At 55.4% G+C, this 20,688-nt stretch overlaps 1 protein-coding gene across 1 annotated transcript; it reads left to right on the top strand.

Moving 5' to 3' along the window:
- Window positions 1-399: 399 nt before the first annotated feature.
- PPP1R32 (protein phosphatase 1 regulatory subunit 32) lies at window positions 400-9,266 on the top strand. Its single transcript, XM_043872282.1, has 14 exons — window positions 400-499; window positions 1,044-1,181; window positions 1,353-1,470; window positions 1,726-1,879; window positions 3,227-3,355; window positions 4,097-4,160; window positions 4,596-4,708; window positions 5,112-5,171; window positions 5,294-5,380; window positions 5,708-5,821; window positions 5,906-6,000; window positions 8,211-8,375; window positions 8,872-8,963; window positions 9,163-9,266. The coding sequence occupies exons 2-13, from the start codon at window positions 1,073-1,075 to the stop codon at window positions 8,948-8,950; spliced, it is 1,287 nt and encodes a 428-aa protein (XP_043728217.1). The 5' UTR covers window positions 400-499; window positions 1,044-1,072; the 3' UTR covers window positions 8,951-8,963; window positions 9,163-9,266.
- Window positions 9,267-20,688: the final 11,422 nt, after the last annotated feature.

Genomic DNA, 20,688 nt, shown 5'->3' with positions numbered 1-20,688 from the left:
TATTTTCTGATTGTGAGATCTCTGGCCAGTCAAGTCACTTTGCTTGCCTAAGCCTCATTTTCCCTGTGTGAAAAGAAGGATAATAATAGCTACCTGGCAGAGCTACTCAGAAGACTGGAGATAAAAGATGTAAAGTGTCTGGTGAGAAGTGGGTACTCAATAAATGCGAGTGATTGTTCGGGATTATCTTTTATGTTGTGTCGCTCGGACGGCAATTCTGCCCAGCTCTGGCGAGGGACCCACAATAGGGGCTGGAGCCTCGGAGGCAGGACCTTGCCTGGGCGGCTCCTGGCCTCCTCTCTTGGCCAGGTCAGCCCCTCAGTGGGCCCTGGCTTTAGAAGGGCTTGAGAGGCCAGGGGACGCTGTTGCTAGGCACCCGTTGCTAGGCAACGCACTGTTTCTCCTGGCCTGGCCGCCTCCCCTAGGGCTCAGGCGTCTCTGGAGCAGCTCCTGCCTCCTGCAGCCTCTTGCCTGACCTCAGAGCCCCTGCGGAGGGCAGGTGAGGGTGGGGCCAACTGTGGTTGGGCCCCGAGAGAGCTTGAGAGAGCCAAGCCAACTTCCAGTGGGAGGTGGGCAAGGGTGGGGGAGTCCAGGGGGACAGACTTGGAGCCTGGGGCTGAGAATGAGCTTCTGAGCTGGGGTGGCCAAGAATTCCCAGGGAGGGCAGTAGTCTGGCCATTCAGTCCCCAGAAGAGGGCATGTGGGGGTTCACATGGGGCTGGGGAGTCAGAGCCCCAGGCTCTGAGTCCTGGCTCTGCCACCTATTGTGAGCTAAGCCTTCATCACTCGGAACCTCAGTTTCCCAGCTGTAAAATGGGGGAGGGGTGGATGATAAGGTGTGGGGAAAGCGAGATGAGACACAGGGCGCTGCATGTTGACGATCACTAGTCCTTTCTTCAGTCCGGGGTGTCGGTGGAAGGGCACAGGCCTGGGAGGAGGGCCGTGTGAAGGCTTCCATCACCTCCTCATGATCCCCGCAACCTGGGCCTAGGGCAGGCTCTGGGGCTGCCAGACCTACAGGGCTCCGTGTGCTTCCTTCCTAGGCCCCCAGGGGGCCCTGCCCCACAGCACCATGATGGGAAAACTCCCCCTGGGGGTTGTCTCCCCTTACGTGAAGATGAGTTCGGGGGGCTGCACAGACCCTCTGAAATTCTACGCCACCAGCTACTGCACAGCCTACGGTGAGGGCACCTTTGTGTAGGAGCCAGCCCCAGGACATGGGACAGGATGGGGACAGCCTTTTAGACCTTGGGGGTGGGGGCGGAGTATGCTGGCCCTGCCTGGGAAGCCCCGGTCACTGTTCTCCCACCCTGCTGACCCTCAGTCCTGTCTGCCTGCTTCCCGCCTGGCAGGTCGGGAGGATTTCAAGCCCCGCGTGGGCATTCACGAAGGCACAGGCTACAAATCAAATTACCGGCCTGTGGTCTCCTACCAACCGCATCTCGATGCCCTGGATAACCCGGCCATGGGGTACAGTCTGTCCAACCCCTCCTCACCCCCTGCCTTCCCAGGCCTTAGCCCTCAGGGCCATCGGACCTCATCAGACCAACTCCAGCCTCCGCGCCTGGGGTCTGGGGTCCTGGGGGACTCGGGGACTGGTCCTCAGCCTGGGACCCAAAGGCAAGAAGACTCCTGAGGCAGCTGTGGGAGGCTGGAGGGAGGAGGACGCCCGCAGGGGACAAAGACAGGTGGTGCTGGTGTTAATAGCTCCTGCCCCACCCTCAGGGAACAAGTCTGCAACAATTTCCAGACAGTGACCAGTCAGAGTTACCGCCCCCTGGAGGTGCCCGATGGCACATACCCACTGCCCAGGAACTTGCACCAGACCAGCTCTGGCTACTCTCGGGAGAAAGCCAGTGCAGTCACCCCCATCAAGGAGGTCAGTGCTGGGCCAGGGCCAGGAGAGACTGGGAGCCCTAGTCTGGGGTGAAGGAAGGGCTGGAGGGTGGACCAGGTGTGGATACCTCCAGAGGGTGGGGCTGCACTGCAAGAGTTGGTCAAGGCTGAGATAACTGGACATGTAGGAGCCACAGTGTGGGCTGGGGTCCACTCAGCTGCCCCACTTTGACCTCACCCTACGCCCCATCACGTCCCCCTCCATTTCCATCTCCACTCCTGTCACCATCATCACCGTCTCCCCACTAGTGCTGTTCCCTCCCCACCTCAACCTCAACACCGTCCCCACGATCCCCCATCCCCTCCACATCTCCATCCCCAGTGCTGCTGTTGCGCTCACTTTTTGCACAGGCATCTCCGTCTTCTTCACTTCTGTAGTTGTATGACCGTCTTCCTTATTATAAAACCTTCCCTGGGGTTTCAGACCATAAAGAATCTATTTGCTAATGCAGGGGACCCGGATTCAATCCCTGGGTCAGGAAGATCCCCTGTAGAAGGGAATGGCAACCCACTCCAGTATTCTTGTCTGGAGAATCTCACGGACAGAGGAACCTGGTGGACTCTATAGTCCGTGGGGTCGCAAAGAGTCGGACATGAATTAACAACTAATACTTCCTTATTTTCATCACCACCACGAGAATGGATGCTGTCATTCATTCATGCAATCAATATATTCTAAGCACCTTTTTAAATTATTTTTATTTATTAATTTTTTGGCCATGCTGTGTGGCATGTGCGGTCTTAGTTCCCCAACTAGGGATTGAACCCATGCCCCCTGCATTGGGAGCATGGAGTTGTAACCACTGGACCATGAGGGAAGTCCCACCTCTTCTGTTTTTGAAGGTGATATGTGCTGGAGGGAAAAATATAACAGGGAAGGGACAAGGAGTGAAGAAGTGCAAGAGTTGCCCTTGCAAGTCAGGAGGGTCAGAAAAGAGCTTGCTATGGCGACATTAGACAAAAACTTGAGGGAGGTCAATGTTCCTCCGGAATCAGCTAAGTGAGGGAGGAGCAGGCAGTCCAGACAGCAAGTGCAAAGGCCCTGAGGCGGGAGCATCTGACAGGAGGAGGGACGGCAGGGAGGCAGGGGACTGGAGCAGAGTGAGGAGCCGGGTCCTCGTGGGCTGTCTGTCAGGATGTGGGATCCTACCTGGGGTATGACGGGGATACCACAGGGCTCTGAGCAGAGGAAGGGCCTGGCCCAGCTTCACTGTGGAAGGACCCTCGGGCTGCTGTGCAGATCCTCTGCAGGGGTCAAGGGCAGAATCAGAGTCTGGAAGTGACTGCCATCCCCTCAACGGGACGGTAATTGACTGCTCCCTCCTCCCAGGTGAGGAAGGTCCATTTTGACACCCAGGACTATGGGCCCCAGGCCATCACGGGGCTGGAGCCCAAGAATGTGCCCCTCCTCCACCAGCAGCAGAACAAGGGCTCGCTGGAGTGGGAGAATGCCCGACATGTGAGTGCGTGGCCCCAATGAGGGTCCTGTGTGGGGCAGAGGGGCCAGAACCCACCTCCTCCTTCCTCCCTGGGACAGGCTCTGAGCTGGCTCATCCATGTAGCCGACTCAGTGTTGGCTCAGGGCCCACACAAAGACAGGGGCGAGCCAAGGATTTGATATTTGGTGTTTCCAAGGCAGCATCAAAGTGGTCCCCATGAACACCCTTATGTGTATCTTTGGATTTAATCCCCGAGCTCCCGTCTCTCCTGACCCCCTCCAGGGGCCCAGTGCTCTGTGAGCACCCACTTCCTCCCTTGGCAGCTTCTCTCATCGTGGAGCACAGGCTCTAGGCACGCAGGCTTCAGTAGCTGCAGTGCATGGGCTCAGGAGTTGAGGCGCTTGGGCTCAGTTGCTCTGTAGCATATAGGATCCTCCCGGACCAGGGATCAAACCGGTGTCCCCCTACATCGCAAAGCAGATTCTTAACCACTGGACCACTAGGGAAGCCCGGATGTGACTTAGTTTCAATTGTCACAGAGAAGCTGTGCTCTCATGATGGAATTTCGGGTGCTGTGATGCTGGCTGAAAGAGAGATTTGTGTGGGGGCAGGGAGTGTGGGGAAGCGTTGCCGGCCCTCCGGTCTCAGAGAACCACGCGGGTCTACTCAGAGCCCAGAGAACTGAAGAGCCAGCGCCACCCCCACCGCCTGCAGGCTCCCCATCTACCTCGTGTGCCCCACTGCTACATTCTCTGTTCCAGGGCCCCCGCTTCATGACTTCCGAGTATAATTCCAAGTATCTCAAGGAGCCGTCACATCAGCCAGGTAGGCAGACGCAAGTCGGAGCTCTAGCTACCGTCCCACCACACATCCCTACCCCCAACCCTTGGGGAGGGGATCCCTGGGGACCCCAGAGCTGGCACAACACTACGAAGGCATCAGCAGGAACCAGAAGGACACACAGGCAGCTTGGGGAAACCACCTTCCCCAGCCTGACCTCGGTGCTTTAGGCCTGCTGATCTCCAAAGGACAACTCACTTGCCTAGGACGGCTGCTTGAGGCCTGCCCTTCCTTCTGCTCTCCTCGTTTGCTCTCTGTCCTGGACTCTGGAGCCCCCACCAGTACCCATGGTCCTGGTGGCTCAGGCCTCCAGATCCTTGGAGCTGGCTCCCTCCCCACCTCTGGGACCCTGAGCCCCTGGCAGCCATGTGGGTGGGGCCAGCTGATCCCAGGCCAGCAAGGCGGGGCTGTCTTTTGCAGATCTCTTGCAGAAGAATTCAATTGGTGCCAAGGAGGAGACTGGCTTCACCGAAGAGTCCAACAAGAACCCCATCGTCTTCCAGCCGCCCTCCCAGGCCCTTCCTGGGGACCCAGTAAGTCAGGCTGGGACCCACTAGACTCTCAAGGTGACTGAAGCTCTCCAGTCTGGGGCAATTCTAGCTTTAAATATGTATATGCTGCAGATGCCTTTGTCTAACCACAAGATGAAAAAACTTGGGCAAAAATCACCACTTTGGTCCAGCTCCCCCATCTGACAGATGAGACAACTGAGGTTCAAAGAAGAAAGGCAGTGTAGCCAGGGTCACCTGGAGTTCAGACAAGAACCCTGGCCTGCTGGTTCCCATTCAGCACCGTGCTTCTCCTTCCCTCCTGCCAAACTCTCCCCTTTCCTCTGAAAGTCCCGTGATACCCATCGGTGCTGAGCTGTCCTCTGCACTCGGGACAGAGGAGCTGCTGCCTCTGCTGGCCTGATGCTCCTCTGTGGCCTCTTTTCAGGTCCTCCTCCCCAGCCGGAGTGTCACCAAGTCGGACTTTCTCCCCATTTCCCACCCTCATGTAAGCTGAGCCAGGGTTGGAGCGGCGGAAGCGGGGATATCTGTGCTGCAGCCTGGGGTCCTCTGGTGGGGGCGGTGGGGGTCATGCTGGAAGTTGTGCCAGGGGCTGCCTTGCTGCCTTAGGGGGATGAGTTCCTGCCGGTGCTGGCCAGAGGCTCCGAGCGAGAGACGGCCTTCAGCCGAGTGAACGAGAGGACCCTGAATCCCAGAGTGAGTGGCCTCAGGGGGCTCCCTCAGAGCGGGGAGCACCCAGAAGGGAGGGGACAGGGAGGTTTCTTGGACCCGGTGACATTAGATCCAGGCAGGATGGGAAAAATCAGGATCTTTGGAGATGTGGAGGAAGGACCCCTGGGTGGAGAGGCAAAGGCCTAGGGGCTGGAAAGTGAGGAGCGTGTTCGGAGCAGTGACTTGGGTGTTGAAGGAGGAGGGACGCCGTCCTGGGGCTGGGGCTGCTGGGGCTCTGTGCCTGCCCTCCATCCATCCTGCTGCCCTGCCCTGGCCGCCCAGCCACCCTTCCTGTGGCTCTGTTCCTTTCAGGTACCCCCTCCCTGCCCAGAACCCAGCAGCATGAACCATTGGCAATTCCAGTCTCCCCAGAGGATGCAACAGACAAATGTTGCCCTGCTTGGCCGGGAGACCGTGGGCAACAAGGTGAGGTCGGGGTACCAGCCCCCAGCCCCAAATCCCCACTCCCCTCCTGACCTGACAAGTCCCCGCTCTACCCTTCTGGTGCAGGAGCCCTCAGGGTTCAGCCTTAACAACCCCAGCTATGTTCGGAGCCCCTATGACCCTGACATGGATAATCGCTACCTGACCACCTACAACCAAGGGTGAGCCCCCTTCCCTACATCTGGGTTTGCGAAGCTGGTACCCACCTTACAGACAGGGAGACTGAGACTGGACAAGTACTGAGTTTATTTAGTTTAATTAGTGAGGACCCAACACGTGATGAATGTGGTTCCCCTAGAAGCAGATCCCGAGCCGAGGAGTTGGGTGTAAGCCCTTTCCTGAGGGTGTCAGGGAGGGAGTAAGCTGGATGGGGAAGGGCTGGTGGCCAACAGTAGTGTGTTATTAAACCAGATATCCCATGGGAAGACTCTAGAAACCAGTGCAAAACACACAATTCAGAATGATCCCGGCCAAGAAGCAAGAGAGCTGGGGTATTCATACCCCACCTTCGCCAGTCCTTGGTTAACAGCTGTCCCCAGGGGTGATATTAAATCCCAGGTACCTCCTTGCCCAGGCAAAGTGGGCTTCAACAACCCAAGGGCAGCCTTCCCAAAGATTCTGTGCAGGCCATGGGTGGGCAGGGCAGGAATAAAGGGGTACTACGGGGTCTGCATGGAGCAATAGCGCATCTGCTAAGACAACACATCCAGTCCATGGCAGGTGGGCTCCACGTACCCACAGAAGGTAAGCTCTGTGTTGTGTGAGCCCTGGGCAAGATATAAGTGTCCTGGGCATCAAGGAGGGCTTCCAGGAGGAAGCGGCCTTAGAGCCATGGTGGGGGCTGCCCAGGCCAGCACTGGGTGGGGAGGGCATAACACAAGTGGGAGGAAGGAGATGTAACTCAGGAAAATCCTGCCCTCGTGGCACCTGTCATCTGTGTATCAGCATGTGTCATCTGTGTCTACACTGCCCTCCCTCAGCTCCTTCATCTCCCAGGGAGTTCTCCCCGCCCACCCTAGATCCTTGGAGCTAAACACCCCTCTTTTGGATGGAAACCCTGAGGCTCAGAGGGCAGAAGTGGTGCCTGAGCCCAATAGCAAGATCTTGATGTGTGTGGCTGCTGCAGTTCCCACGGGGGGCAAGGAGGAGGGGCAGAGCCTTCCTCAGGACTCTGGGGGACAGCAGTGTCCCTGCCCCTCCCCAGGCGCCTACAGACCCCTCAGGCCGCCCACCTTCTCCTTCTCCACCCACCTGTCCAATTTCCTGAGCTCCTGCCTGCATCAGGCATGCTGCTCCTTCTTCCTGCGCCAAGAACCCCGGGGGTTGTGATCACTGATTTTCTCATTTATCTCTCTGTATCCCTTCTTTGTAAACTCAAGGGCTGGGCCCACATATTACTCATCTTGGCACCTTCGGAACCCAGCCGAGGCTAGCTCAGTGAAAACTGGCAAAATGGAAGAAATGTCGAATGCCGAGAGGGGAATGGATGAGATGGAGTTCCCAGCCCCCATCCTCTCCCAACCCCTGACACATTCACAGGCCAGGGTGGCATCTCCTTTATATATACATATGTATATATATGTATGTGTTTATTTATTTGACTGCGCTGGGTCTTACTTGTTGCAGCATGTGGGATCGAACCCGGGTCCCTTGCTTTGAGAGTGTGGAGTCTTAGCCACTGTACCACCAGGGAAGTCTCAGGGAGGCATCTCTTTTATATAGTGGTGGAGAATCTGCCTGCTACTGTAGGAGATGCAAGATATGTGATTTCGATCCCTGGGTTGAGAAGATCCCCTGGAGAAGGAAATGGCAACCCACTCCAGTATTCTTGCCTGGGAAATCCCATGAACAGAGGAGCCTGGTGGGCTACAGTCCATGGGGTCACAAAGTGCTGGACACAACTAAGCAACTGATGCACACACACACACGTATACACATGCACATATTATATTTAATATATATATATATATATGTTTGGCTGCTCTGGGTCTTATTAGCTGCAGCATGTGGGATTGAACCCGGGTCCCCTGCATTGGGAGCATGGAGTCTTAGCCACTGAACCACCAGAGAAGACTCAGGGAGGCATCTCTCAAAAGTCCTTTCCACTCCCGAGTGTGTCTCAGTATCTGGGGTGGCACAGAGGAGGGGCACGCAGCTCAGGGCAGGCTTCCGGGCTAAGAGGGGAGTGAGGGGACAGGGCCTTCAGGAGAGCCTGGCGGGGGGGATGGCATGGGCAAAGCCAACGAGGCGGGAGGACCTCTGGCACTGCGTGCTCCTCTGGAGCCGAGATTCCTGCTGGGGCAGAGTGCAGAGGCGGCCCAGGTGGACGGGGGCCAGTGTATGGCAACCTGCCCTTCTTCCCGTGTCGTAGATACTTCGAGAACATCCCCAAGGGTCTGGACCGTGAGGGCTGGACTCGAGGTGGCCTGCAGCCCCAGAAGCCAGGAGGCTATGCCCTCAACAACCCGGTCACCCGCCTGGAGGCCACCCCCAACCCCACGGAGAGCCTGAGGCGCCTGCACCCTCACGTGGGCAGGTAGCGCACCCCCGCTGTGTCCTTCGCTGTGTCCAGCCGCCTGTCCCCGGCCTCGCCTCCCTCCTGCGTCTGTCTGTCCGTCTGCGAGGCCCCTTTCCCCTCGCTGGTTAATCCATTGCCTCTCCTGCCCTCCTCACCCCAGCGACCCCTCCTCTGCACGGCTGCTGCCCTGCCCTCTCCTGGTTCCCGGGGCACTCAGCCGGCTCCAACATGCTCCCTGCCTGGCTGATTGGGGTGGGGTGGGGTGGGGTGTTGGGGGGACAGAGCTGAATGACTGTGGTTCTGCCTTCTCACTCTGACTCCTTTTTGCTCAATTCAATTCCTCAGAAATCGCATTTACACCAACAATGGCCTGGAGTTGGCAGGCAAAGACTGGTTGTGGTTTGGCCGTCCGGGCTGAGCCCTGGCCCCGCGGAGAGAGGCAGGCAGAGGGGGAGAAGGCCCGGGCTCCCTGCCCCCCACCCCTCCCTCACCTGAACCCCCTTCTTCCCTGCAGAACCCTGATCTCTGCGGACCCCTTCTACCGAACCGCGCCTCCCAGCGGCCACGGGAGCCGCTTCACTGCGCCCAACTGAGCCTGAGGCCTGGGTAAGGGGCTGGGGTCCCCCACCCCAGGCCGGGGTAGTCATTGTGGGGCAGTGCCCCAGCCTAAGTCCTGGGTCAGGCCAGCCCTGCCTGGGGACCCCAGCCCCAGAATAGGGGGTGGGAGGTCAGGGGCATCTAAGGAGAGAGGGGGGTAGTGCAGGGACCACCCGGAGCCCTTCAGGCCTCGTCTCTGTTCACACAGGTTTGCCCACCCCAGAGGACAGGAGCCGACTACTGTCCCTATTCCCACATCCCCCCGGGGGCTCCCCGGCTACTTTCTTAATGAAATAAAAGCAGTGAAGCCAAGCAGTGTGCCTGCAGTGTTGGAAGGGGCCGGGAAAGGAGGGGTGAGACTGGGGAGGGGGTGCACAACTGGAGTCAAATGTGGAGTCAGGGAGGCCTGGCTGGACTCACCGTCATCCGGGCAAAGCGCTTCGCTCTTCAGACTGTCTCCTCTCCTGGGAATGGGCCACCTCGGGCCTGTGCTGAGCGCTCTGTCCAGTGTGGGAGGGAGGAAGCCGCTGGGGTGGGGGGCAGGCAGGCCAGAGTGGGAGGTGGGTCTATAGCACGGGGAAGGGCGTCAGAGCAGGTCTGCTGGGGCCCTGCTGGGGCCCACATCACAGAGTTTAAAGGAGAGGGGAGGGGACTTCCCTGGAGGTCCAGTGGCGAAAGACTCCGCAATTTCCCTGCAGGGGACATGGGTTCGATTCCTGGATGGGGAACTAAGATCCCACATCCCACAAGTTGCACGGTGTGGCCAAAATAAATAAATAAAGGAGAGAGGAGGACAGCCAGGCAGGAAAAATCACAGAGATCTCTCTCCAGAGACAAACGGAGGAGGGTCTGCAAAGGATGTCTTTCCGGACACTGGACCCTGGACCCTGGGGGAGGGGTGGAGGGCTGGTTTCAAGGCTGGTGCCTCAGTACCTCTGTGAGAACGAGAACAAGCCTCCCTCTAGGCAGACGCCCCACGTGAACACAAGACCTGAAGAGCAAAAGTCTTCTGGGAGGAAAAAAAAGCCTCCCTTCCTTCAGGTACGGCAGCCTGAGACCCCCTCAACCTGCAAGGCAGAAACTGGGCTGCCTCTCAGCGCTGTCGGTCACCTCCTCCAGGTGCTTTTGTGCAGTGCTCAGCCATCTGACCATACGCCGTGGTCCTGCTCGCACCAGCTTCTTATTTTATAAATAAGGAGCCTGGACCCGGAGAGGAGGGGATGACTTCAAGATGTTCGAAGTCCGACAGGACAGAAAGGCAGCAGCTGCCCCTCTGGGGATGTCCTGGATGTCCCCCGCACCTCGAGGCTCGGCCCGGCAGGTGGAGGGGCAGACAGTGGTCCAAGAGCTGGGCCCCCACCCTCCACCACCACCCCTGCCCCTGCGTGGGGGTCCGTGAAACAGCTCTGCTGGCCCCAGGGCCTGTCTGTGCTCAGGAGTCTTGAGCAGCAGGCCTGGAGGCTGTGCACGGCCGGAGTGGGGCTCCATGTGGGAAGTGGGTGGCTCCAGCTGGCTCCAGCATGGGAGAAGGAGGGGAGTGAGGGACACAGAGTATCTCGACTGCAAACGCGCAGAACTCAGGACCCATTGACAGCCCCACACACTGTGGGCGGGGCCTGCTGGTCCGCGGTCCCCAACATCAGGGGTAAGTCAGCAGGCAGATGGAAACACACATGCACGCACTCCTCGCCCAGTTTCACCTCTCCGTGTCCTTCCCCAGCAGGTCCTGTTACAGCTCGTGTTTCCTCTGCACCCTGCCTCTACTAGCTCAACAGGGGATAAGATGTCAGGACACCAGAGCTGGGCGACGCTGTCTCTCCATCACCTCCCGCTTCACTGTCCTACACCCAGTTTCCAAGCCTGGGGCCACCCCCACGATGTTTCCTGAGCCCGGGCTGTGGACTCCATCCCTGAGCTCCCCTTAGCCCCTGCCTTCTCCCCCCAGCTCTCAGGCATCCCATCTCGTCCTCCCTGTCTGGGTCCTGGGCTCCAGCCCAAAGGGTTGTGTGAGGATAGGGTGACCCAGAAGGTGGGGTGACAGGACAGGAGTCCAGCAGAGGTCCAAGGTGAAACCTAGGTGACTCTAATGCTTCTGCCTGGTGCAGAACACAGGTTTTCTCATCTTTCCATGAGGAAGCAGACCCAGAGAGGTAGCGCAACTGGCCCAGGTCCCCCAGTCTTAAGGATTGTGGGTGGGGGCCTGCTGGAGAGGGGCGGAGTGGGAACCCAGAGTAGAAGTCGCCTGGTGGAAGAGTGAATTGACTCCAAGTCATACCTGGCTTCCTGACCTTTGCCCTCCTCCCCGAGTCTCAAAGGGAAGGAACTTTGAAGTAATGGCAGAGCTGTGGGCCTTGAACCAGGGAAGACTGTGGGCAAGGACTCCAGGGAGGGGTCAGCCCAGTGTTCAGTCAGGGGGCAGGAGCAAGGGAGGCTGAGAGGTGGGCATCCGCGTGGGGAAGGTGGGGGAAGGGGCCTTGATGGCCACGCTGCAGGGCCTTTCTCTGCCTCTCTCCTCCATTATGAGGCTCCAAAAGGGCACAGACCGTGTCTGTCTTGTTCACACGGAAAGCCAGGGGCAGTGTCTGCACCCTTGCAGATACTTGGTAAATATTAAATAGTGGAATGAATGAATGAATAAATAAATTCTGCCTGCTGGTGGGGGCACCAGATGTGGGTTCTGAGTGTCACCTGCCCCGACACCAGGAGGTCAGTAGCGCAGGCTTCCTGCATCTCTGCGGCCCAGTGGCTGAGACTACGTGGGCCCCGCCTCCTTGCCCAGATGCCATGGCTGTGGCCCCTGGGACCACTGTGCTTTGCTCTCCAGGTCACCTCTTCTCCCTCTGCATGTGCCCCGTTGTTCTCTTCTCTGGCTCAGCCTCTGACCAGCCCCACCCATGCTGCCTCGCAGTGGCCTGAGGGCCCCTCATTCTAGCCTTGACCCCTGGCATGTTCCAGGACCACAGTAGGATCAGTGCCAAGCAGTCCTCTGTGCCTTGTCAGGGCAGGAGGGGTGGACATGTTCTCGCCCCGTGGCTATTTGTGTTGCTGAAACCCCATGGGAGAGACTGGCCTTTGCCACGTTAGTCTCCTCTGGGCTGCCAGGTGAATGGAGGAACTAACGATGTAGTTTTGTTTTCAGAGTCCTGGACCCTAACCCCTCTGAGTGTTGCGTTTCTCGCCTGCCCCCCAGCAGCATCAGCCCAGCACCCTATCCTCCCCTGGGCCAGGGCTGTCCACAGGGGGTAGCTGTCCAGGCCTGAGCTGTGGAGTCAGGCTCCCTGGGTCCAAATTCCAGCTCCCTGCACCCTGAGGCTGCCTCCCGCCTCCAACTGATCATTTGAGCTACAGCTAATATAACAGAGCTAACCCTGTAGGCTAAATGAGATGACGTGTGTAAAGAGATGACGTGTGTAAAGAGTTTAGCACGCAATGAATAGCCACATTGATGCTGGAGCAGAGGAAACCCGAGTCCCAGATAGAAGTGGGGGTTTGAAATTGTCACAGGGTCTGGCCTTTGTCCCCTCCTACTTGGCCCTGGACGGGCCCCTCCTCTGGTCCCTTCTCTGCCAGCAGGCCTCCGCTTGTCTGGGAGAGTTTGGGTAGGTGATCCACCTGGACAGCCTTACCCAGAGGCCCCTCAAGGGGGCGCTGTCTCTGAGGACAATTCTCCCAGGCCACTTTCCCCAGGCTAGGAAGGGACTCTGCTCACCTGTAACCAGGCCAGTCTGTCCTTTCAGCAGGTGATCCCTGGGTTAGGAAGATCCCCTGGAGAAGGGAAAGGCTACCCACTCCAGTATTCTGTACACTGTACAGTCCATGGAAGGGTCACAAAGTGTTGGACATGACTGAACGACTTTCACACTGGATCTGCTACCACAAGCTTCCTGCCCACCCCCCAGTGAAATTTTAGAAACTGTTCTGAGGTGTCATCAACAATGAGGATGATTGTTCTTTGTTAAGCCCCCACAGCCTGCTGGGAGCTGGGAATATTCTGTGGGCCTTCATCTTTTGAGCAAGAATGCAGAGGGGCCCCCCTCTGGGGGAGGTCTGGGGATGCAGGTGGGTGCCGTGCTGACGGCATTGGTGTGGGGGAGTGGAGGCCCAGACGGCAGGATGCAGATAGGTGCTGGGTGCTGTGCGATCATCAGGCAGACGTGTGTGAGGCTGTGCCCGTTACAGCACCATGGCAGCTGACGTGAACGGACACCATCTGGCCCGGGTCACGTGGAGACCTGCCGATCCACCAGCTCATGGGCTTGACAGCTGGCCAGCTGGGAAAAGGCATTGGTTGGTGGGAACTGGAGGCCTGGGGGCTGGCAGGAAGCCCTGCATGGGGAGGCTGCAGGACAGTGGTCTGCTACACACAGAGAGATGGGAACCTGAAAGGCAGGATCCGACCCCCAACTTCCTCTCTGACTGTCTGGAGAGGTCCCCAGTCCTATGGAAATGTTCCCTGAGCAGCAAATATTTTTGGAGGGATCAGACTCAGGAAACCCCCCCTCCCCCCAAGGTCTCTCTTCGAGGTCAGAGGAGGGTCTGCTGGGTTCTCCTGCTCCATGCATCCTGGCACTCCTTGCTTCTCAAGATGCTGCTAAGGACAAGGTTTGCCAAGAAAGTTCTTTGAGTCATAAAACTTCACTGCTGCAAAGACCTTTTTGAAAACAATTTCAGCCTGAGCCAGAAGGGTGCAGCCAGCTCCCAGAGGCTCACGGCTTAGTCTCTGCTAGGAATACTTGGCCTTTCCCATCACATCACCGCACTGGGGGTCTTGGATTGCAGCTGGTGAGAAGCATGGGGCTTTATGCTTCCCTGGTGGCTGAGATGGTGAAGAATCTGCCTACAGTGTGGGAGACCTGGGTTCTATCCCTGGGTTGGGAAGATCCCCTGGAGAAGGGAAAGGCTACCCACTCCAGTATTCTGGCCTGGAGAGTTCTATGGACTGTATAGTCTACAGGGTCGCAAAGAGTCGGACATGATTGAGCGACTTTCACTTTCACCATTTGCTGAAGTGGTGTGTGAGAGTGTGTGTGTGTGTGTGTGTGTGTGTGTGTGTGTGTGTGTGTGTGTGCGCGCGCGCATGCGCGCTCGCCCTTCAGAGGTCCTCAGGTAAAGAGGCCAAGAAGGCATCTAAGACAGGCATTCCAAGAGAGAGATTGGACAAGATCCTGAAAAGGCTGTGCTCAGAAAAGACTTTAGGAGGCTCTGGGCCCAGTGAGGTGTGGCCTCTATGGCTGGACAGCTTTGCTGCAGATCCTCTTTCTCCTGGTGGGCCCGGGCACCAGGTGTGGGAGGCCGGTAATGAAGAACCTGGGCAGACTTATTTCTAAGCCTATATGAGGATGAGCAGGCATCTGGCAGTGTGGGGCCTCCTAGCTATGACAGTGAAGGCCTTGTGGACCCGGAACAGGGGGCCCTCCACTGTGATCACGTGATTCCCTTAGGGCTCCGACCATGCGGGGTAGCAGTCAGAGCTCTTTGCGAGCATCAGAAACCAACTTAGGGGACCTCCCTGGTGGTCTAGTGGCTAAGAATCCACCACCCAATGCAGTGGATGCAGGTATGATCCCTGGTTGGGGAATTAAGATCCCACAAGCCTCTAGACAACTAAGGCCCTCTGTCGCAATGAAGATCCCGCATGCTGCAACTAAGACCCAATGCATCCAAATGAATAAATAAATATTCTTTAATAAAAAAAAGAAAGAAAGAAAAAAGAAACCAACTTCAGCTTATTTAAGCTAAAAGAAATTTATTAAAAAAGGCTTTTGGAGCTCACAAAATCTTCAGGTGGACCTGAGAATAAAGGTTAGAGGCTGCCCAGCCAAGAACCATGATCAAAATCGCCCCATGGACCTGGGCCCACTGACAGCATGTGCCTCCCTCCGTGTGGGGCCCTGCACGCTGTTCCTCCTGCTGCCGCTCCCCCACACATCCTCAGAAGGGACTCCACACAGTCCCTTCTGCTCTGCATCTCTCATATCCGATTCAAAATCTGGAACGGGTACTTCTGCTGGGTGGCTACAGCCAAGTTACCAGGGAGGCTGGGAGTTCCCAGAGTTTTCAGCTTCCATAGTAGGATGTGTGGGTTCTGTTTGGTAAAGCAGTTGGGGTTCTCCCACTCAGGAGACTGCTGGGAGGCCCAAAGAATTCAAATGTCCTTCACACGTGGGTTACCATCAAGAAGGGAACAAGGCAACTTTCCTGGTGGTCCAGAGGTTAAGACTTCACCTTCCAGTGTCAGGGACCTCAGTTCAATCCCACATGCCTGGGAGCCAAAAAACGGAAACATAAAGCAGAAGCAATGTTGTAACAAATTCAAGAAAGACTTAAGAAAAAAGAAGAAGAAGGAAATAAGCATTTGCTGTATGCCTCCCATGAGCTGGGAGCTTCACGTACCTGGCAGGGATGCAGCTAGTGCTTAAGGATTCTCTGTGGGACATGCGAAAAGATGCCCTTCCCCACTGCCCTAACAGCATACCAATCTACGACTTTCCTGATGCAACCGGAGCCCCTTGGATGTGGTTCTTACGTGTAGGTGCCATCCTCTCCGCACAGCAGATGTAGATTTCACAGGCACATACTCAGGAGCTTGGAAACGTACCTCGGTCTCTCTGTAACTGAACTTAGACACCCATCTCTTTGCTTCCAGTCCAACTTGATCCCCTTTGAATTAAAACTGTCAACTGGAAAAAAAAATCACGACGTGAGAGTTGTGAGTTAAGTTTTACTTGGGGCAAAATGAGGACTATAGTCTGAGAAGCATTTCAGATAGCTCTGAGAAATTGTTCCAAAAAGGTAGAGAGGAAGGTCAGTGTATATGCGATTTTAATGAAGGCGGAGGACATGAAATTAAGCACATATTTTTCTTGGACTGTAGCCTGCCAGGCTCCTCTGTCCATGGAATTCTCAGGCAAGAATACTGGAGTGGGTTGCCATGCCCTTCTCCAGCAGATCTTTCCAACCCAGGGATAGAACCCAGGTCTCCCACGTTGCAGGCGGATTCTTTACCATCTGGGTCGCTGGGGAAGCTGCGCCCCTCCCTTTTTTTTTTTTTTTTTCTACAGAGGTTGCTGCTAATCTCATGAAGGTTACTGCTAGTCACGAGGAGCAGACATCACCATGAAGGATTTTAGTGCTTTTCTAGGTACGAGGAGACGCAAGAATTGGACTCAAAAAACCTTTTTCTTGAAAATATTTAACTGTCTGAGGACCTGTTCTGCCAGTTTTTGCAGGAGCACAGAGTGCCTTATTCTTGATCTTCACCCTGAACTCCTTTCAGGGGGTATTCAAGGTCAGCAGCTGCACCAGCTCATCATGTAATCCTTGTGGAGGGAGATGCGGCTGTTGCTGCGGCTGTTTAATTGCTAATTCGCGTCTGACTCTTTGTGACCCCATGGACTGTAGCCCGACGTGCTCCTCTGTCCACGGAATTTCCCAGGCAAGAATACTGGAGTGGGTTGCCATTTCCTTTTCCAGGGGATCTTCCTGACCCAGAGATGGAACCCAAGTCTCCTGCTTGGCAGGTGAATTCTTTACCACTGAGCCAGCTGGGAAGCCGGTAGATGGCAAGTGCCAGTGTGTAGTTGGCAAAACTGTCCATCTGAGAATCCAGTCTGGTCAGAATCTGCTCCTGTTCTCATTCATCTCCTTCCCCCGGAGGGTGTATACCTGCCTGGAGCTTGCTGCCAGGGGAGAGGCATCCGTCCATGTTGACTCCCCCGAGATGTGAAGTGGGCTTTGGTCATCCACACCTGTCCTGCCTGCATCAGCCTGGAAACAAGAATGACACTCTGGCCTCTGGTTGCCAGGGTCACACAACCAGTCCTTCAGCTGCCTTACCTGGACCACACACTCAGCACCTCCAGGTCCATCAACCTGCTCTCCGACACACCGAGTCCTCCTTGGGGGTGCATAAACTTCAGGATGCTCCCCCTCGGGACACAGGGGTCTATCATGGATTCTGGGGAGGGTCCAGATCACTTCCATTTCTACTGAGGCTTCTCCATACAGGCGGGGCGGGAGGAGCTGTTATATCCTCAGGACACACCTGGTAAGAGAAGTACTGGTCCCCTATGCCCTGGTATTCCCCAAACATACTTGGGACCTTTATATGTGTATATAATTTATTTATTTGTTTTTGGCTGTGCTGAGTCTTTGTTGCTCCATGGGCTTTTCTCTAGTTGCTGCAAGCAGGAGCTTCTCACTGCGGCGGTTTCTCTTATTGTGGAGCACAAGCTCCGGAACACAGGCTCTGAAGTTGTGGCAGATGGGCTTAGTTTATCCATGGCACGTGGGATCTTCCTGGACCGGGGATCGAACCAGAATCCCCTGTATTGGCAGGCGGATTCTTTACCACTGAGCCAACAGGGAAGGCCCACTTGGGATCTTCTCATGGCACCCTCAGGCTCAGCCCGGGCCAGCATCCGTGTTTAGGAGTGCGGCTCTGCACCGCGCCCCCCCCACCCCCCACCTTCTCTCCCGCCCGCCTGTTCAGCCTTCATCTCCTGTTGGGTGGGATCTTGACTTCTGTGATGACACACGCTTCCTCGCTCCAGGGCTTACAACATCAGCTCCCGGCTCTCCAAGTTCAAAGCCTAGCTTTTTGACTTAACAAAAAATATTTCTCTCTTAGAACCTGTTCTGTGTTTCAAAGCCTCTTTTGCAACTTAAAGCCAAGGATTTGACTCTTTGTTCTGAGGTTCCTTTGGAGAGCTGAATTTGAGAAGCCAAGTTAGCATCTGAATGGAGGGGAAGGGATATAAGGAAATTGCCTCCAGAGGAGCATCAGTTGCTATCTCAAGATAATACCCATCTCCTGCGTTATCTCACTGACACATGATCCTTCGAGGAGAGGAGGATTCCAAGTCTGGGACTAGGCTGAGGTGAGTGAGGCACTTCTTTGGGCAGAAGATTTAAAGAAGTGCTGCCGAACCAAGGAGTGCAGATAAATATTAGTTTAATGCAGTAATTCAAAAAATCAAAATTAATGCATAAAACCTCATGAGGAACACAGTAGGGAAATTTAAACAAAGGATTCGTATCACTGACTTTTCCTTTTGATGCGTGATCCACTATGGATCACAGCACTGGCTATGACCCTGCTTTTATTGCCTTAAACTATTATTTCTCTTGATTACTGAGTTTTTTGGTGCCCCCTTAAATTTTATGCCTGGCTCAAGTAACCTAGCTATCCCTAGCTGCCCTCCTCCCCCTTCTTCCCTACCCCCAATTCCACCATGGTTTGGGACTTTCTCCAGATTTGAGAACTGAGGTTCTGAGAGGGTGAGTAGTTCAAGTCAGGACAGATGACCCCAGGGACCCTGTAGGAGGGACACTTCCCATCCATTCATTCAGCACATGTTCATTCGGTAGGTATAATGCAGCAGGCACAGGGCTGAGCATCATGGAACATCCATGAACAAGGTCTCCACCTTCATGGGTCTTATATCTTTAGTACAGAGGAAAGTGAGAGTGAAAGTGTTAGTCACTCAATCGCTTGCGACTCTTTGTGACTCCATGGACTGTAGCCTGCCAGGCTCCTCTGTCCATGGAATTCTCCAGGCAAGAATACTGGAGTGGGTTGCCATTCCCTTCTCTAGGGGATCTTCCCAACCCAGGGATTGAACCCAGGTCTCCTGCACTGAGGCAGATTCTTTACCTTCTGAGCCACCAGGGAAGAAACAGACTCTAACTAATGCACAGTTAATTATTTATTTAATTATAATTGGAATAAGTACTTTGAAGGAGAAATGTGGGAATTGAAGAATCTGTAACATCGGGGCTTGACTCCTGTGTTCTGAAGGATCTGGAAAGATTCTTTGAGAGTGGGAGGTTTCAGCTGAAATTTTAAGGGTAAGCAGTGCGAGGCAAGGAGAATGGGAAGAAGATGGACTAGCATGTGCAAAGCTCCTGGGGTAGAAAGAAGCTGGTGCATTTGAGAAACTGAGAGGAAGTGTGTTACACCAGGTGACTTCTGTAACAAAGAACCTATATCTCGAAATGGCTAAACATATTAAAAATTCATTCCTCATTTGTTTCATAGTCTAACGTGAGTCAGAGAGTGCATCTCCAAATGATGACTCGGGGATCCAATTCCTTTCCACCATTGACACTGCAGAAAATAAGAGAGGAGGATTGTGTAGGGAGGTGGCATGTGTTACTTCTGCCAACATCCATTGGCTCAGGGCTCATCCCAGGGCCCCGCCCCATCAGCCTGAGAACTCAGGAAGAAGTGGGCAAAAACAGAAGTTGGTGACCTTCATCAGCCCCCACCACAGGGAGGGGGACCAGGACAGGCTGGTCCTTGGTGGTCAAGGTTGGGACCTGAGTCTATAGTCTTGGAGCAGAAGTTGGACCTACACTTGGCCACAGATCTAGGAAGGTATTAACATGTGGGCAGCAGTCAGCTGTGACCACTGTGGCCTATTTTGGAAGGAAGTGCTCAGAAGTCATTTTGGAATGAGGAACCTACTAGAACCATTACTTTGGTCAAATTTCCATCCACAGTGTGGAGGCCAGGCCCTGGTCATTGAGTCAGCCTCACTCTCTTGGCCATGTTGCTCCAGCTCCTGTGTCCCTGGGAGAGATGAAGAGGGTTTGTGGAGGTGGGAGTGGCTACTGAATGGAAAATGACACTCTCAGCTTTCAACAGACCAGGCGGGTCACTCTCAGAGCTCTGGTTTCAGGCGAAAATGATCCTCTAAGGTATGTCTAGGCTCCAGTTTCCAGGGAGCCTGGGGAGCAGATGCTCAGAGACTGAGGCTGGGCTAGCCTTGTGAGTCTTGTGTGTCTAGAGAAAGGTTCTGGGCCAGTGAGGGGCCAGAGACTACCTGGAATTTGCTAATAGGCAAACCCTGAGCCCAGATCACAGCCCTACGGGCCTCTTTGCTTGGGCCTCTCCAGCTTCTTTTGGGGTTCCTAGACTTCTAGGAAGAGAAGGGGACGACAGGGGATGAGATGTTTGGATGGCATCACCGACTTGATGGTGATGCAGGAGTTGGTGATGGACAGGGAAGCCTGGTATGCTGCAGTTCATGGGGTCACAAAGAGTCAGACACGACTGAGCAACTGAACTGAACTGAGACTAGCACTATGGGTTCTAGGACACCCCCCCGAGTTGGGCAAACACTGAACTCCAGGGTCTGGAATCAGAATCTCCAAATAGGGCAATCCTGGAAGTTTTTCTGCTGTTGGCAGGGTGGGAGCAAGCATCTGGGCGTCCTATTGGTTCTTCTGATTTCCCACAGCCAAGAGGGGCAACAAGATACAGTGGGAGGAGGCCTGGCTTGCAGTAAGATGGGTTGGGTTGGAATCCTGCCTTTGCCCCTGACCAGCCGTGTGATCTCCATCAGGCTACATAACTTCTCTGAATCTGTGTTCCTCATCTGTAGGGCAGGGGGATCCAGTACCTGCCTGGCCAAGGTGTGAAGAAAGGTAAATCAGAAAACCCGGAGGTGCTCAGTAAATGGTAACCATCATCATTTCTGTGGCCAAGAACCATGATGGGAGGGGTGTGAGCAGCACAAACTCCTCCCCCGTCTCCTCCCCCAACCCCACACAGGCCACACACATCTTTCTTGCAGCTGCAGCCAAAGGGATCCTGTGAAAATGTGTGTCAAATCATGTCACTCCTCTGCTCAAAGTCCCCCAGGGAGCTCTCACCTGGGGTCAAAGCCAAAGCCTTCACAGGAGGCCACGAGCCCTCCATGGTCTGTCCTGTCCCTTCCTCTCTGTCGCC

Source organism: Cervus elaphus, chromosome 2 (assembly GCF_910594005.1).
Source record: "Cervus elaphus chromosome 2, mCerEla1.1, whole genome shotgun sequence".
Taxonomy (NCBI): domain Eukaryota; kingdom Metazoa; phylum Chordata; class Mammalia; order Artiodactyla; family Cervidae; genus Cervus; species Cervus elaphus.
Note: the sequence above shows the minus strand (reverse complement) of the source record. Positions and strands in the feature narration are given on the sequence as shown.

Excerpts from the sequence above, each read along its gene's own strand:
- PPP1R32 (XM_043872282.1), top strand. The coding sequence starts at position 1,073 with ATGATGGGAAAACTCCCCCTGGGGGTTGTCTCCCCTTACGTGAAGATG. Across the intron at positions 1,880-3,226 it reads CAGTCACCCCCATCAAGGAG|GTGAGGAAGGTCCATTTTGA; the intron begins GTCAGTGCTGGG and ends CCCTCCTCCCAG. Across the intron at positions 5,822-5,905 it reads GGGAGACCGTGGGCAACAAG|GAGCCCTCAGGGTTCAGCCT; the intron begins GTGAGGTCGGGG and ends CTTCTGGTGCAG.